We start from the raw sequence: 19,029 nt of genomic DNA on the forward strand, positions 1-19,029 counted from the left end.
AACTCCAATCAATCCTGGGATTATGTTGACGTAACCAGGGTAGACCAAGAACCACTTCTTGAGAGGCCTCTGATATCACCAGGAATTTTAAGGACTCAGAATGAAGTGCTCCAATTCGGACCAATACTGGTTGAGTCTCTTTGGTGACTATCCCGTTAGTTAGAGGGCGTCCATCTATAGAGGTCAGAGAGATGGCATGGTTGAGAGACAAACAAGGAATCTGAAATTTATCTATGAAACTAGACGTTATGAAATTTCTGGCTGCTCCCGAGTCAAGCAGAGCAGTAGCAAAGACAGGTTTGGGTTTAAGATCAAAGGCTAGGGTAATCGTGAAATCTTTAATTTTTGGAGACGGGTTCATAACTCCTAACTTGATGTCTCCAGGGTCAGTTAGGATTTGGCATTTCCCCGTTTACGGGGGCAGGAGATCATCAGGTGACCAGACTCTCCGCAGTACAGACAGAGGTTCTTTTGCATTCTTCTCTGACGTTCTTCTTTAGAGAGGTGTGTATGATTCACCTGCATAGGCTCCTCTTCAGTAGGAGAAGGAATGGGTCGGGTAGAAATGGAGGGGGTAAATGACCTTTGCCGGTCAGTTCTGTTTTTTTCAGCCTGACGTTCCCTGAAGCATAGGTCAACTTTGATACACAACGAAATCATGTCGTTCAGATTAGTAGGAAGCTCTCGAGTGACTAGATCATCCTTTAGTCGGTCTGACAACCCATGCCAGAAGGCCGAGGTGAGGGCTTCCTCATTCCATTTGAGCTCTGATGCTAAAATTTGAAATTGCACGGCATATTGACTGACAGGACGGACCCCTTGTCTCAGTGTCATGATGTTTGATGATGCTGATACAGTACGCCCAGGTTCATCGAAAATCCTCCTGAAGGATGACACAAAGCCTGCGCAATTATCCAGCAGCGGATCTGAGCGCTCCCAGAGTGGGGAAGCCCATTCCAAGGCCTGGCCGGATAACAGAGAGACTATATAAGCCACTTTAGTTCTTGCAGTTAGAAAGTTGTCAGGCTGCAGGGTAAAATGTATGTCACACTGATTTAGGAATCCTCGGCAGAGTTTAGGATTGCCGTCAAATTTACTTGGTAAAGGAAGATGTAAGCGGGGAGATGATCTGCCTCCTGTATTCCCAGACGCTGATGCGGATGTAGATGCTGGTACTTCAGGGGTAGAAAAGGAAGTTTGCCATCTGATGCTGCATGTTTTCCAGATTTTCTAAACGACCAGAAATGCAGCGGAACAAATCCACTCCTGACTCCTGATCCGTGGCCGGCTCCATGGGGCCAGTGCAAACTGTTATGTTCTGGGTTGTTTGTGGACCCGGGGTGGTAGCAGGAGCGATCACAGAAGCAGATTTGAAAATAAAACTAGGATTTTTAATAAGTGCTTGCGTTGACATATAATGTGGCAGTAAATAAAAGTCCAGGAATATATAAATGTGCACAAGAGTTCTGTGGTGGGAGCAAAAGGGTTAATGTCCAAGTAGAAACAATTAGAGCTGTCCAGGTGTGCAGGTAGTGAAACTGAAAATAATCAAGCCAGGTTTGCAGGTAGTGAACTGAAAATAATCAAGCCAGGTTTGCAGGTAGTGAACTGAAGCGCAGGATGTCAGCAGGCTCAGGCACTCAGGTATGGGCAAGGGTGATGGAGGAAGCGGGGTAGTCCAGTGGGAGCTAGGAGCTGACAGGCAGACTGGCAGGCAGCAAATTCACAGGAACAGGAAAGCACAGAGAACTCCCTCTAAGCTAGGCTGAGATACACGTTGCACTGGCAAAGAAGGAAGGCACTGACCCTTCCTAAATACCCCATGCCGTGCTGTTACTGGCCGGAGGGAACATGTGACTCACCAGGATTGGCCAGCCGCATCACATGGCCAGAAGGCAAGATGGTGGCGCCTATGCCAAACGGAACGGAGACGCCACCAGGCCTCACCAGCGCAGAGTGACAACAGGGCCGCACAACAACGCGCGCAGCCAAAGCCCCCCGCCAGACACCAGCTCCACCACCAGACAGCCCACGCCACAACGACCTCACAGGTAACACCCTCCTAGCGCCATGCTGAAATACCCTGGCCGTGACATGGCATTGACGATAGCTGAGACTTCAGCCATGAAAGTTGTTAAACTCTCGTGAGTAAGTCTTGCAGTACCTACTTGTAGGAATATGGAATCAAGGATTCTGCATCTTATGCCAATCATCCTTTCCCAGGTACCTCCCATATGTGAAGAATGAGGTGGGTTGAAAGTCCATGTACAACTTTGCTCACTGAGGTATCTCTCCACACCTTTAGTGTCAATGTTTGAGCGAATTTGTAGTTCTTTGGTTGTGTAAATATTTTGACAGTGATGCCAACTTTTACATTCAGTCACTCTTAGAGATGTGGCACATTTAAATGAACGGGCTATATGAGTTAGGCAGGTCATTGCTCTAAGAAGTGATTTCCAAGTAGAGATCTTTGGAATCTGTGTGGCTCAAGTTGGCAATGTGAGATCATGGTATGGATCGTAGTCACTTGTAGATGGATTTCCACATCTGTATCTACTAGCTCAAATGTGTAACCTACAAGATTGTTCCCATCTGTTTCGTACAAAAACTCTGGTCCTCTGAGCCATGAAGTGTCTTTAAGGAGACTAACTGAGATGGCTCTTGTAGCATGATCTGCAGGATTGTGAGCAGTAGACACATAGTGCCACTATTTTGGATTAGTGGATCTCCTGATCCGTAGTACGCGGTTGCTGACGTAAACATGGAATCGTCTGGTCTCATTGCAGATGTATCCTAACACTACTTTAATCGTGCGCTCTCAGAACAGCGAGGGGCTGCTAATTTGATTGACAGAATGTACCGTTTGTGGGTGGTAACAGGGGAAGGTGCTTGAAAACAGGGGAGTGGAGATCCAAACGCAGGCGTGCCAAACGGTAAAAAGGGCATTTAATAGGAGTGCATAATTAGTAAAGGAGCGTCATCGACCACGTCACTTGGTTGTCTTTTAGCCTGAACTGCTCGCAGTGATAGCGGTAAGAAAAACCTACCACAAGCACTGCGAGCAGTTCAGATGCCTTTCGATGTACCCGATTAATCTAATAAATACCGGAAATGACGTGTGTTGCGAACGGCAAAGGGGCGTCTTTACAAAATAGCGAGCGCATTTTTCGTTCGCTCGCTCAGACATAGAGGCGTCAACAAACCGCAAAGAGCGAGCGCTCAATTTAAATAGCCGGCCCCTTTTTTGGAACGACCGTCCGCAAATAGTGTCCGGATCTAAATCAGGCTTTAAATCCCTTAAGTCACTGGTATGATCTTGAGAAGGGAAGGCTTCCATCACTCTTTTTGCTGTTGGAAGCTATTTTCTGAAGCCTGAGATTAGAGCAGGCAAGCATTTCCTGAGCTCTCTTGAGGAGGCTGATTGCTGTTTCATGCGTTGGCATAGAATTTAAACAGTCATCTACATAGAAATCTTTTTCCACAAGTTGTCTAACATCAGAACCATACTCTAGCTCGCCCTCTTGAGCTGAACATCTGAGTCCGTAGATGGCAACTGCAGGGGAAGGGCTGTTACCAAAGATGTGTACCCTCATGCGGTACTCTGCAGTATCTTTAGAGGGGTCGTTGTCTCTGAACCAAAGGAATCTTAGGAAATTCCTGTCACTTTCCCTCACGAGGAAGCAATGAAACATTTGTTGAATGTCAGCTGTGAAGGCAATAAAATCCTTATGGAAATGTATGAGTACTCCAAGGAGTTTGTTGTTAAGGTCTGGTCCTGTCAGGAGAACATCATTTAAGGAGATGCCTTCGAACTTGGCACTGGAATCAAACACAACTCTGACCTGGTTTCTTTGGGTGGTATACTCCAAACATTGGTAAGTACCAGCATTCATCTGTGTCTTTAAGAATGGGAGTTATCTCAGCATGACCATTCTCAAATATTTTGTCCATGAAAGAGAAGAAGTGATCTTTCATTTCTGGTTTCCTATGAAAGTTGCATTTTATTGAAGAGAAGCATTTAAGTACTTGTTCTCTGTTGTTAGGTAGGCGCCATCTGTGTGTTTTAAAGGGTAGAGGTGCAACCCAGCTGTTGGCATCATCTTTGACTAGTCCCTTTTTCATTATTTCCAGGAATAGATTGTCCTCTATGGACATTGCCACTTGGTCATCCCTTTTTGTTCTTTGGAAGACTGTGCACCCCAAATGTTCTTGGTAGCTGTCACAGATGTGGCTGTCACTAAGAGAGTCTATGACAGTGCAGTGAGGTAGTTCCTTTATGAGGAAGTGATTGCGACATGGTTGAAATAGAGAAGGGCGCCCATTTTCTAAAGTACAGGTAAGCATGCTGTTGACAGTAACTGCACCTTTCCGAGACATACTTCTCCTATTATGACCCATCCTAGGTCTAATCTTTGAGCATAAGGAGCATTGTGTGGACCGTTAATCTGACTTCTGACTTTGTGGAATAGTAAGATATCTATCCCAATAAGTAGAATTATCTGGGCTAGTGGGTCCAGTTCTGGTATCAGATGTGCTATACGTTTCAAATGTGCATGATGGATAGCTGCGTCTGGTGCAGGGATTTCAGACCTATTATCAGGGATCTCATTGCATTCAGTGATAGTGGGTAAGGGAAGGCATGTCTTTCCATCTATGGACTCGACTTGATAGCCGATTGCTCTTCTCCCCATTGTCTCGAAACTCCCTGCACAAGTCCTTAAGGAGTATGGAGTGCTGGGTCCTTTGATATTAAAGGTCTCAAAGAATGTTGATCTAGCTAGAGACTTGTTGCTTTGATCATCTAGGATTGCATAAAGTCTGATAGCTTTTTCTGGCAGGCCGTTGGGGTAGACTCTGACTAAACAGATTTTAGAACAAGATCTGCCGCTAATAGTGTCTTTGCAGACTTCAGTACATTGTGAAGTTATCTCTGGTATGACTGCAGTAGTGTCTCTTTGCTCCACACTGAGCTCCCCGCCATGCTCTGTGTCACCATAATTGTGTTGTAAAGTCAATGGGGAAGGTCCAGGGTGTAGAGCTGTGTTGTGTTCTGTGCTGTGACATTCTATGCAGTTAGCACTAACCTTACAATCCTTGGCAAGGTGGGTTGTAGAAGAGCAACACTTGTAGCAGATACAGTTTTCTCTTAGGAATGCTTTGCGGTTCTCCATGGACTTTTCTCTGAAGGCTCTGCATTTCAGGAGAGGATGCTGTTTGTTATGCAGAGGAAACTGCTTGGCAGGATTTTTATCTCTGTTCTCTTGGCGAGTAGAATGTGTAGACCTATGGGAAGAATCTGTATAATGCACATTAGTCTTGTGAACTGCAACTGACATTTTGCAGGAGTTGGGTAGAATAGGGGAAGAGCTAGTCAGGGTATAGGCAAAACTAGGATCATTCCTGGTCTTAGCTTGTTGGTGCATGAAGTCCACAAAAACAGAGAATGGTGGAAATGGCATGTTGTGCCGCTGCTCATATTTGGAACCATGGATGAGCCATTGCTCCTGCAGATTGTAAGGTATCTTTTGCATTATAGGGTTAATGCCTCTGGCTGTGTCGAGGAAGGCAAGTCCTGGTAAGGCTCCCTCACACTTGGCTACTTGAAGCTCCATTAGTAGGTCACTTAATTCTCTCAGTCTCTGATAGCTTTTGTTAGGTAACCTAGGGAAATCATCAATTCTTTCTATTCTATTATCTCTGGTGAGCCATAGCACTCATTTAATCTAGCCCAGATCATTTTAAGGCCATTCTCAGTGTGGTTAATATTGATCACTTTTAAACTTCTAGCATGTTCAGCGGATTCATTCCAAAGCCATTTAATTAAAAAGTCTATCTCTTCGCTATGTGAAAGGCCTAACCCTCTGATTACATTTTGGAAAGAAGATTGCTAGGCTCTGAAGCTCTCAGGGCGATCATTGGACTTTGAGAGTCCTTTTGTGACCAGCTCACGGCGAGCAAGAAACTTGGCGAAGTCTAATGTGTCTTGATTGGCTCTAGGAGATGCTGTTTGTGCATTAACATGGTGGGTAAAAGGTGCGTGGTCATACCTGTTAGGATTGTATGGTTCCTGTTGGCTTGTACCATACCACTTTTGTGTACAGGTAGTTGTGTCTTTAGCTGCATACACACACAACAATTTTGTTACCAACGATTTTCTGTCAGATTATTGGTGGGTACACACTGGGTGATTAAAGTGGACGACTGAACGATAACGATATCTTTATCGTTCAGTCATCCACTTTATCGTCCATTTTTATCACAGAAACAATGAACGATAACGAAGACGCGCGTTCCCGCGAGTCGTTCATCATCATCGTTCATCAGGTTAACATGCAGCCCAACCTGACGATGTCGTCAGGCTGCTGAATGTTGGGGAATGGGGGAAGAGAGCCCGGCGCTGAAAGATATCGTTAATGATGTCGTTCAGCGGGTGTGCTCAATGTCATGAATGACATTGAGCACACGCTCTCGGGGATACACTAGACGATATCGCTCAGGGAGCATATCGTCTAGTGTGTACGCACCATATCTGTCAGATTATCTGTCAGATTTTTTAAAGTGTAATGAACGATTTTTTTGAACTACAAACGATTTTTGCATATTCCCTTAATGAAAATCGTTGAGTTGACAAGTCTGACTGAACTACAAACGTGAACGCGCATGAACAATTATCGTTCATCGTTTAACGATAATCGTTCAAAAAATAGTTGGGTGTGTATGCAGCTTTTGTTGTAGTTTGCAGATTCAGACACCTGGTATGGGGGAAAGTTGTCCCTCATGGGTTCCCTGTGTCTAGAATTCTCTTGTTTGCAAATTTGCAGTTCACTGGTGACTAGTGGGGCGCTGCATAGCGTGTTTGGCTTGTTTCACTGATGAAGTCTGAATGCATGCTTTGTACTGATTGAGGTTTGCTACTCATTTTGGATGCTTGATTGACATATTGTGTTGTGCGTTGCAATGAATTCTGCGAACCAAGCTCTGCGTCAAGCACATTGATCCTCCTTATATCAGGGAGTTCTACAGACTCTAAGAATTCTGCTTCAGCTATAGCAGCTGCTGCCTCCTTCTCTGCAGTGAGCTTCTCACTAATTGCTTCTAGGCGGTTTTTCTCCATATCTCTTTCTGCATCCAGACGTGATCTCTCCATATCTTTTTCTGCTTCTAGACGTGATTTTTCTATTTTCAAATCTCTTGTTCAGCAAAGGTGGCCCACACTTTTGCAGCTTTCACTTTTGCATGTGCCATTATGGCTGCATTGCTGACAGATAAAGATTTGGAGGAACTAGAAACTTGGGACCTTGTTTTGTATGAAGATGTCGTTTTCTGTGACATTATGAAGGAATGGAAATGCTTGACTGTGTAGAGGCTGTTGTATTGCAATGTGCAGGTAACTGAGCTGACACTGTAGCAGGTCTCTGAGTAGTCAGGGTGTTAGGCTGTTTAACTGTGCAGAGACTGTTGTCTTGCCATATGCAGGTGGCTGTACTGATAGTGTGAAATTCCTGTGTAGTCAATGGCGGTACACCTATTGCTGAGCTGCCATGGTTAGACTGTATAGAAACTCTTGTGCTGTCATTTGCAGATAGCTCTGGTTGGCAGTGTAACAGCTCTGAGAGTCAGTATGTGTCCCACTTGCTGACAGAAAATGTTGCTGACGAAGTCAGATATATGCATCACACGCTGGGAGCCCGATGTTTTACTGTTCTGCCCCACACTATGTGTCTGACAAATTTGGAGCAGACAGCATAACCAATACTCTATCTTCCAATAATCCAGTCAGATGTGGTCTGAAGAACGGAATTTATTATTCAATAGAGGAACTTGTATGAATGTACACAGATACGTGCGTATGAACGAGTGTGAGCATGGTAAAACATCGGATGCTATACCAGGGTTGAGCATATGAGATGTCTGCCTGGGACCATGTGAAAATAAGAAATGGCTGCTTACAGCTCCTTTAGCCCAGAATGCATTGCTAGACTGCTAAGGCATGTTGAGAAGGACAAAATAGATCAGATTTGAGCTGCTACTGTCCTGACCACTAGGTGGGGCTGCTAATATGAATTAATGTAACATAAACCCTATGCTGAAGGCATGACCCTGCCAATCATAATGGGTATTATACTATGCAACAAGCACCTATTAGTATCATCATATTCACCAGCTCAGCAGGAAAGTGTCTGTGGAAACTATTTTAAAATATGACAACAATCCAGGCTGCCTCCTTATTCTGGGTGCTGCACCTGCTTAGTATCTGAAAGCTTTTTATTTTTCTTCATATCTTGGGCATGCTTTCAGCACCACAAGGTTAAGACCCACATGTCTTCACTGCCAGCAATATTACAGGGGCTGTTGCAGGAAGCAATGTTAGCCATTTAATGGATTGTAACCCAGGTGCCTTATGTACAACTACAGTCCTCCAGAACGCAAAAAATGTTTGTAGTTTGGAGTGTACAACAACTTTGCATGCAGCGCAGCAGTATCAGCAGCACAGGATGGGATAGGTGTGTCTGTGTGTTCCATCTCTGTAGCAGTTCCCTGTGTGTCCTTAGGGTGGCACTGTGCAGTGGCAGCGCTCACATCTAGCAGTACTGTGTCATCATTCCCTGTGATCGCACCAGGAAGTGTCTCCCGGCAGCAGCTGCCGCAGGAAGCAGAGAGCACAGAGCAGCTGCAAGGACTGAGGCTGAGCTGCAGGGACTGAACAATTGGGAGGCCGCATCCCACAGAGGGGAGCAGAGATGGAGCACATCAGGACCACCAAGGTAATGTAGTCAGTACAGGGCTACCCTATAGCAGCATCTCTGTAGGGGCAGAGCTAAGTCATGTATGAGCTATTTCTGCATAGCAGCATTGTACATGTCTTGCTTTGTAGTTAATAAATATAACCAGTGGCGGACTAAGTAGTGTGCACACCATCCTTGGCCAGCTAAGATGGAGACTGATCTGAATTGTTACACAGGATTCTTGCAGCATACAGACTGTCATTGTGTCTATTGCACAAGAGTTGTTGTCAGTGCTATTACCTGCTATCCACTGGCAATGTCCTGTAACCAAGTGTCATTTTACAAGCCCTGCCCTGTGCATGCACACTAGCTGCAATACAGGGCTGCTCTCAGAGGTTCTCTTCATAGGAAGTAGGATATTCACATTGTGATGCTGTATTATTATGCAGGTAACCTGTGGCTCTCCAACTGTTGTGGAACTACAAGTCTCAGGGTGTCCTTGTGTTGTTACCTCTTTTGTGACATTAACCACGTATGTTGTCATCACTTTCAGAAGACACTTTATTTTAAGGCATCAGGCAACCCGCGAGCCTTCAGCTGTTGTGAAACTACAAGTCCCTGCCAGTCTTTAGAAACTTGTACAGTAGCTAAAGAGCCTCTGGTTGCCAAAGTTTGGAATAATACATTTAAAATGTAAAAAAAAATAATAATAATCACAAAATAAGGAGGGTACTCTATTAGCTGAGGTGGCGGCTTTGCTGGCTTTCCAGTTGTTTCTCTGGTAACAGCATTGCAGATTTTTGCTCGCACATCATGGAGTTGCACAGGGAAATCTGCGATGCTGGGTTACTGTAATTGGCGGCGGTTTTTTCAGAGTTACACATCACAACCACACATCACCACAACTGAATACCCCTCTGCTTAATGTCACAGGAAGTGATAAAATATTTATATGACTTTTTCATATAATTGTGATTTATCTATAGTTTCCAAGTCACAGGGGATATATTTACTAAAGTGCTGGTTTTTACAAGTGGAGATGTTGCCCATAGCAACCAACTAGATTATACTTAACATTTATCTAGCACCTTCTAGAATATAAAAGCTAAAATCTGATTGGTTGCTATGGGCAACATCTCCACTTCTAAAAACCCACAATTTAGTAAATATACCCAACAAGGTTTGTTTTGGGACAGGACAATGGCATCGCGGTTAGTGTTGCTGACTCACAGGGCTGGAGTTGTGCATTTGATTCCTGAATAAGGCCTAATCTGTGTGGAATGTTTATGTTCTTCCTGTGTTAAGGAGGAATTCAGTTGCTTTTTTGCGGCCGCAGTTCCCGGTTAAAAGTGACGAGAGCTATTCGATTGTTTTTGGGCGCCCATCACTGTTACAAATTTCTTTGCCGCATCTGGCAGTGCATGTACTCCTGCGACAGATCCCTACATTTAACCTCTTCCTTCACAGGGGATGAACAGGGAAATGTCTCCTTCCCAGGGGAGGAACCCAGATATTGTTTTCATGAACTAAGAAATATCTCACAGTGTATGGCCACAATATCTGATGGCTTTCAGATTGTTAGATAAAATCTGTCAGTCAGATTTTAAAATTGCCAAGGCACACCATCCGGCGATACGGCGTGCACAAACTATGGAAAAACATACATATTGGCCCCCACTACAGTGGCCTCCGCAGAATAAACAAAAAGCATCACATTGCTCCCCACAGAGAAAAAATTGGTCCCACTAAAATAAAAAAACCTTGGCTGGTCCTCCAAGAGAAATATCATGCACATTGATCAACAAAAATAAAACTTGTGCCTCTCATACTGCAGAGCTGTCAGCAGCGAGCGGGCAGGCAGATGGGCGGATGTCCAGGCAGGTGGGCGGTAGAGACGAGGGCTGGCGGAGCGGGCAGTCAACGTGGCGTGCGTAACCTGTGATGTCACGCCGCCTCGTCTAGGCAGGTGACGGCCCGGGCTTGTCTGAGCCTCCCAGAGGAGCTCAGCGTCCGCCTGGGCAGCAGTACGGTATAATGTGCACGAGGGCTCTGACCGTCGCCGCGGCACACTTCACAACCACCCAGTGTGTCACGGCACAGCGGTTGAAAACCGCTGCTGCATTACACTATTACAAACGACAAAAGACACTTGGATTTCCTCGTGCGCAGTAAGGGTTTCCTGGACTTTTTGCACATGCGCAGTAGCAAAAAATCACTCAACTGCTGGAACATGAGCGCTGCGTCCATCTCTGAATCAAGTCCTTAGTCACCTATGCTTATGCATGGACATCCTTAAAACCTGAACTGTTAGGATGCCTTGAGAACCGAGTTTGGAAACTCACTGCCTTAGGTGATCGCTGAGCTTTAATTGAATCTTCTGTAGAGATGCAATTACCTCATTCACTATTTCATTCCATAAATATGAACTGAATGCTTAATTACCCCAAACCCCTGTATTGTTTTCTTTTTGCTGTTCATATATGTAGAATGCTGTGCTTCCAGTGGTACTATATACATAAATATATACATACATGCATAAAATAGTCTGTATTCTGGTTATCTAAAAATAAAAGTTAATATGGCCTACTGCTGAATAAGCTGCTTTCAACCTCAGAGAGGAAGTGGTAACAAGTGATCTACATCAAAGTGTATGTTAACACAGTGACAAATTAAAGCAAATATATACTTTATAAATGTACAACACTTCCATTAGGCCAGGGCTTGACAAATCCCAGGGGCCAGGTTGCCATGGCTACCAGATTTTGCTGCCTGGCAACCAGATTTTACAGTGAGGGAGGAAGCAGATCCTCATCAGCTCCCGCGGAGATTCGTGCCTATAGTATTGCTGCATTCATTTCATGCAGAGTAGCGAGTGTGTGCGCTGAGTGTCGTCTGCGGTGACTGCTATGCCTGTGTCCGTCCCATCCTGCGCTGACTCCTCCTGTCCCTCCCATCCTGCACTGACTCCTCCTCTCAATCCCAGCCTGCGCTGACTACTCCTCTCCATCCTGGCCTGCTCTGACCCATGCTGTCTGTCTCAGTCTAAGCTGATCCTCCTGTACATCCCGGCTGTCTACTGTCTCCTATCTGGCTGCATAGAGCTCTCTGGTAATAGGGTCTCTGCATGGCCAGGGATTGCGGAGCAGCTTCAGAGGGATAGCGGTGTCACCACGAGGGGAAGGGGGTTCTGGTGTACTTTCTGGAACCACTGTTTTCTATGAAATGTGGTCCGTTATTACTGGAGGGTGGAGCAGGGGAGCTGTGCAGAGCAGTGAGGGGGCCTCCATGTTACTACTGTATATCCATTCAACTGCAACCGTTTTGTGGACTAGTATAGTGTGTATAACAGTTGCATAACACACACAGCTGTGCTCCTCAATCACTCCTGTAATTTTTTACAGGAGGACAGTGATCTGGCTCCTACACTTTCATCCTGGCTCCTAGATTTTAGAAAAAATTGTCAAGTCCTGTCCTAAGAATGTCTATGTTCACAATGTCGACATTGGAACTGTCACCACATGAAATGTCGACATGCTGAGGATGCCTAAGGTTAGGGATAGGCTGGGGTTGTGGGGGGAAAGGTAGGCTGAAGTTTTGCTGAGAAACCTTGCATCGGCCCTGACAATACACTGTCTATAGCGGTGAGGTCAATGGCTGGAGAGGCATACATTGAGATGGGTCTGAGTGCTGGGAGCCTCTCTCACCCCCTACTCATTTTAACTCTCCTCTCACTACACTAAGCTTCAGTGTCCATTGATTCTCCTACCTTCATCTCTGAGTCTTCTCGTTTCTAGTGACTGAGCTCCGATCTCTAAACACTGCAGTCCATTTTCTGGCCACATGACACATCCAAGGTGTCCATCAGTGCTCAAGGCATGTCTCCCATACTTAGAGGCATGCCTCTATTAGCTCTCTTTCTGTGCAGCTTACTGGTGTGGTCCCACCCCCAGCTCTGCAAGCATTGTCTAACTATACAGAAGCGAGGCTGAGCTGTTGCTGCCTCACCTCTCCCTGCAGTCCCAGAAAGCTAAACAAAGCTGGTCAGTGTTAACTATAAAAATTATTACAATAAACAAAAGATATTTATAAGTTATAAATATCTTCTTTGTATTATTCTAATAATTTTTATATCAAATCTCAGGAGTATGACTGCCTACCCTGAGTGCACGTCCCTGGTCTATAGGTGTGTGTGCATATATAAATCTATATAATAGATATATATACCTTAAAGCATATAGATTCTATGGGGGAAATGTATCAAACCTAAAGAGTGGAGAAATGGACATGTGGGGAAGTTACCATAGCAACCAATTGGCTTCCAACTAGAATTTAGCAAGTCAATTCTATAAAATGATAGAAGCGGATTGGTTGCTATGGGTATCTTCACTTGTCCACTTTTCCTCCTTAGCTTGTACAACAGAGTTTGTTTTCAAAATAACTGATTTTATACTGTACATCTCACTGGCTTCAGTGTTTTTACACCTTTTTGTCAGATGTTACTATGGTATACTGAAGTACAATTACAAGCATTTCATAAGTGTCAAAGGCTTTTATTGACAATTACATTAAGTTTATGCAAAGAGTCAATATTTGCAGTGTTGTCCCTTCTTTTTCAAGACCTCTGCAATTCGCCCTGGCATGCTGTCAATCAACTTCTGGGCCACATACTGACTGATGGCCGCCCATTCTTGCCTAATCAACGTGTGGAGCTTGTCAGAATCTGTGGGTTTTTGTTTGTCCACCCGCCTATTGAGGATTAACCACAAGTTCTCAATAGGATTAAGGTCTGTGGAGTTTCCTGGCCATGGACCCAAAATTTTGATGTTTTGTTCCCCGAGCCACTTAGTTATCACTTTTGCCTTATAGCAAGGTGCTGGAAAAGGCATTGTTCGTCACCAAACTGTTCTTGGATGGTTGGGATAAGTTGCTCTTGGAGGATGTTTTGGTACCATTCTTTAGTCAATTGTGAGTGAGCCCACTCCCTTGTCTGAGAAGCAACCCCACACATGAATGGTCTCGGGATGCTTTACTGTTGGCATCTGGTATCTGTGCATGTCTGCATTTGACTACTGGGGAAGATGGTGGCGGTATTCGAGGCGATTCCTTATGGACTTTTCCATTACAGACCGTTTTCAACTAGACCTTGTCTCCCAATGATCAGGATCCCATCTTTTTCTTCACCTGCGCGTGAGGTTATGTCCCAGAACTCGGATATTCCTTCACTGGTGGCTGAACTCAGCGCTCCTCTTGGAGGCCAAGAGATTCGGAATTTGGGAAGGACTCTCCTGACCACAGACGCGAGTCTGAGAGGATGAGGGGGCTGCGATTCAGGAACACCACTTCCAAGGTCGTTGGACCTCTCAGGAAGCGAGTCTGCCAATAAACATCTTGGAATTCGGGCAGTTTTTTATACTCTTCAGCTAGCACAATCTCCTGTGGTTGAGCTCAGCAGTCCGAGTTCAGTCGGACTACGCCTCGGCAGTGGCGTGCATAAATCGATAGGGCGGCACCAGAAGTCGGGAGGCAATGAAAGAAGTAAGCCGCATCCCGATCTGGGCAGAAGAGTTCGCAGTGGCGATTTCAGCAATCTTGATACCAGACGTCAACTTTTGGGAGGAAGATTATCTCAACTGACAGGTCGTACATCCAGCAGAATAGGCGCTCCATCCTCAGGTGTTTCATCAACTTGTCCTCAGGATGGGTCATCCACAAGTCGACCTCATGGCGTCCAGACAAAATCATCTCTTACCTTTTGTACTGCTTTCGGATAGGAGACCCCGAGGCAGTGGGAGTGGAAGCACTTTCAACAACGTGGAAGTTCCGATTTGTCTATCTGTTCCCACCTTTTCCCCTTCTCCCTCGGACTCTACAGCGCATCATACGGGAGAGGTGCAAGGTTCTCTTAGTGGCTCCTGATTGGCCTCGCAGAGCTTGGTATTCCAACATATGTCTTCTGTTGATCGATCCTTGGCCTCTTCCTCTGAGAGGAGATCTTTGGCACCAGGGTCTGTTAGTCTATCCAGACGTAAAGCTGCTACGTTTGACTGGGTGGCTGTTGAAAGGGCCATCTTACGTCGGAAAGGGATCCCATCTAGGGTAATCCCTACTATGCTTAGAGCTTGGAACTAAGTTACTTCATAGCACTACCATAGTATGCACTACTGCTGTTCATCCATAAAGAAGCCCCTATAAGCTTTTATTACACACATCCGTGTAAAACCGCCCATACACTGTGCGATATACATCTTACCACATATCGGGCGGTCCCCACACACGGGCGACCACCCGATATGCTGCCCCCCCCGCATAAAGCTGCATGGGATCATAGTGTTCACTCTAGCTCCGGCGGCAAGCAGGGCGCCGGAGCCAGAGAGGGCACCTTTGTGCGCGCACCTTCGCCCGAAAAGGGGGCGTGGTCATTGAAAAGGGGGCGTGTCTATAAGACATGTCACTCATGCAGCGTGCCCGGCTCTTACGGACACGCCGGACAGCCCCCAAGCGTTGCTGACGGGGAGAATAGATGCCGGGCGCATGTAGTGTGCCTCTCGACCTACCAAGTCTTCACCTGCCGGAGCCTACTTCTCACTGCAGGCTTGCCTGCAAACACCGACCACACTGTTTCCACCCCAGTGGTCTGAGACCACTCTTCTTATATTTTGTAGAATATATTTTGTGTATTAATAATAAATATGCATGTGATTTCACATTATATATGTATACATCTTATTCATGTTTATTTCCGTGTTATAGCAGTATTTTGTAGTGTACTTGTTCTCAATCTTCTCGTGTATCAGGATATTGATGGATTTCAGGTTGCTGTGGATAATGGGTACAATATCGTCATAGGTAATTCATGCCACGTCCAATCTGTTCAGTTAAGTAGGACATGAGCTGGGACCTTTATCCCAGCTAGGGCCAGGTGTAATGGGTCACCTCTGATATACTCCAATACCACAAAGTATTGTCTAGTGCCCAATGATATTGTGAGTTGAATAATCAATATGTTGGGTAGGTGTAGTAATTACAGGTGCTGGCTGTTATGATCCTTTGGGTGATGGTGTGCTGCCTTGATATGAAGAGTTGAGAACCTAGTGCAAGAGAGCGCTCCTAGAGGTGACCATGGGAAAGACCAGATCCCGGCACAGCGTTACAGGAGCGAGACCGGTCACCCGGACAGGAACATGAAGACTCCAGACTGGGCAACAAGACGGGACCCAGTCCGTGGTTATTATCTAATTTATTTTGAGAGATGGGTACCTCAAGTGGAGCAGCACACCTGGTTACAAAGAAGCACACTCAGTGCGCGGGTACCCCATTATTTATACTCCAATACCATTATGCAGTGCCCCCTGTAGTTGTGCCCATTATGCAGTGCCCCAGTAGTTGTGCCCCTTATGCTATGCCCCCTGTAGTTGTGCCCCTTATGCTATGCCCCATGTAGCGCTCTCTCGCTCTCTCTCGTCTGATTCAGAGATGAACGCCAATGCGATTGCAGCATTGGAATACAGCTGCGATATTATGTTAACGATTCCATAGAGCAGATCTGGCAGCTCTCCTAACATGCAGAGCTGCGTATGGGATCGCAACCACTAGTTTATGCACGCCCATGTAACGGCGTTCAGACGGTCAGTCACGCTGGAGTTTTTATGACCACTCCCTGCTAGCACCCCCAAAAGCTGACAGCCTGTCGCTCGCTTTGCATTGGATTCCTCTGTGCGTCCGTAATCACAGTGCGATCGCTGTGCACGCAGAGTGCGGGACTTCTACGCATTCGCAATGACGAACGATTGCTCAATCTGCCTACATAATCGCCATTGCGTTCATCTTTGAATCAGGCCCATTGTTTGGTAATACTAAGCATTAAATCCAGCGTCAAGAATCACTGAAAATCGGCGCTTATGACAAATCGCTCTTCATTAAATTTCCCCCACGAATGTAGCATTTTACCTTGGCAGAGAAAGCAATAGGGCAGCTTGTATTTAGCAATAAATGGAATTATATATGTGCACTTTAGCTAATCGCTATATATTTCTAACAATAATTTTGTATAAAAGTTGAAATGATCTGTAATTGGTCATGCAGGCCAGACCTGTTCAATAAATTCTTGGGTTTGTGTTATCTGATAACTATAGTCCAATGTAAAGCACACCATAGTGTTGGCTCAGTACTAACAAAAAGGTTAATAAAAATTAATATTTAGAAATTTCCCTCAGTTCCTATTACTAACTGATAACATCCTGGCGGATCCCTCTTTGTGAGCAAAGCTGTCAAACATAAAAAATGTGCATATTAAACTTACAATGCGCCATGTAAGAAATCGCTGAGGACCTCCCATCTCCACTACAACTATATGTAGAGTGCAAGGACATGGTCGTCCTTTTCAAAGGAAGTGCCATGTATTGTGCAATGTGTTGGTATATGGAATATGTAAGACAGCAGGGTTAGCCAGCCCCAGTAGGAGGTAGAATGCTTTTATGGATAATAGAAACATACCATATATTGACTTTCAGTCCCACTTTCTATTGAGGCGATATCAAAGTTGATGCTATTATAAATATAAAGGGGGTGATTCAGTAGTTTCTGGATAGTGTAGCTCCCATCTAAAGTGACCGGGAACTATTTAGTTTCTTTGCGTGACCAGCCCCGAGACTGTACTTGGATTTATGTTTGCACCCTCCTGAGGTGCCAGCAGAAATCCACGGAAATTAGGTCTTTGGGGCTGGACGCACCTAAACTGCAATGCATCCAGCCCTTAGCACGGGAGAAGTCGCTTGATGCAGTGAATTCCGTATATTAGGGCACGCAAATGCGGCCATCACGACCAGCATGGGGCTGGCCGCGCAGACAATTGAATAACTCCAGTGCAGTTTAAATGGCAGCGCTGAACAACTAAATCACCCTCAATGATTTATAGTAATTTGACATCATTTAAAGTCGTTACAGCTCATCTGTATGGATTCCTACCTATACCTTCTAAAATTGTCGCAATTTAGCGTAATGAGTCGCACATGAAATAAATGCTTTCAGACTTTGAGTGTGTTTCCAAAGCACAAAAAGTTATTATTCAATATAAATCAGATGGTTACACGCTGTGATCTAAATACAATTAGTGCAGATAAATCATACAGACGCAAGGTACTGTTGTTACATACGCACGCACTCTGGTCCCAGATACCGGCATCAATATAGAAACCTCCGTCAACAGCAAGGCAAGAAGACTGGCATCCAAGTTTAGAGAGCCCACATATATACTCTTACAGGGATAGGCAATACAATAGAACAGTTTGGCATGATTCCATTGGTTCTTCTTCCTGGTTCTTCTGTTACAGTATAGTTCATAGGTCAATTCGAATGGACACAAACCAGCCTCCAATAGCCCTTTGTGTCCTTTTTCCCGCTGCGTACTAAATCTAAGCTGGTTACATTACAGAGTACATTTTAATATTTAGCTCTCTGTAGTCCATAGTTTGCAGACACATGTTGCGATCTTCTCACCGATGGTACCAGAATCTGCAAAGACACTGGATCAGTACAAAACCAAACAGGGTCTGCTTACCATGTACTAAACCTTAGATATCAAATAACCTTTATTACACAACATCAATAATCACTGAATAAACCTTGAATATTTAACACTTTAATGCTAGGGAACCTTTTTTGTAAGTGTGCAGTGTGTAAGTATTGGGGTTTTGGGAAAAGATGCTAGTTAGCGCTGTGCGACTACGTGTTTTGTGGAGTACATCGTGGTACGTGTTTTGCAGGGTTGATCATTTCATATGTTTTAGTGACTGTCTGTATTTATAGGATGAGGACTTTTAACTTCTTTCTATTGCGTGGGAATCGCACAACGCTAAATAATAGCATCGCCGTATGTACTTATAATGGGCGAGATTCACTAAAATGGTGCTAGGCGGCCAGTCGCAATGTGGCGTCTCATTGCCATTCGCAAAATGGCGTCGCGCAGATTTAATTTTAAACCGATCCTGTCTCAGCCAATTATCCGGCTTCGACATCTGATACCGAAATGCGTCTCGTACACTAGGTTTAGTTATAGGGCTTAACCAAATGCCATTTTGTATGTGGAAATGTTTACCATACTCCACTATCCTATGTCTCTCTAGTAATGTTCGCTGTTCAATACAAAAAAAGTTAAAGAAAACACTTAAATCTAGCTATTTAAGTTGAAACAGGCAACATTGTATTGTTTATTTTTAACTGTAACCACCACAACTCTGAACTCCCGAGTTTACGGTTTACTCTTCGTGGGCGGTGGTGACAGGCGAACCACATAGAACTGGCTGAT

The 19,029-nt window shown here is 44.9% G+C and overlaps 1 protein-coding gene across 1 annotated transcript in view; it reads left to right on the top strand.

The window, feature by feature from the left end:
* Positions 1-8,619: 8,619 nt before the first annotated feature.
* Positions 8,620-19,029, top strand: part of MTMR6 (myotubularin related protein 6) — a 66,230-nt gene continuing 55,820 nt past the window's right edge. Inside the window, exon 1 of the mRNA XM_088460289.1 lies at positions 8,620-8,765. Within this exon, the coding sequence (XP_088316415.1) occupies positions 8,742-8,765 (24 nt within the window). The 5' untranslated portion in view covers positions 8,620-8,741. The remainder of the gene's footprint in view (positions 8,766-19,029) is intronic.

This window comes from Taudactylus pleione, unplaced genomic scaffold (assembly GCF_031769625.1).
Source record: "Taudactylus pleione unplaced genomic scaffold, aTauple2 ptg000043l, whole genome shotgun sequence".
In the NCBI taxonomy this organism is placed as follows: domain Eukaryota; kingdom Metazoa; phylum Chordata; class Amphibia; order Anura; family Myobatrachidae; genus Taudactylus; species Taudactylus pleione.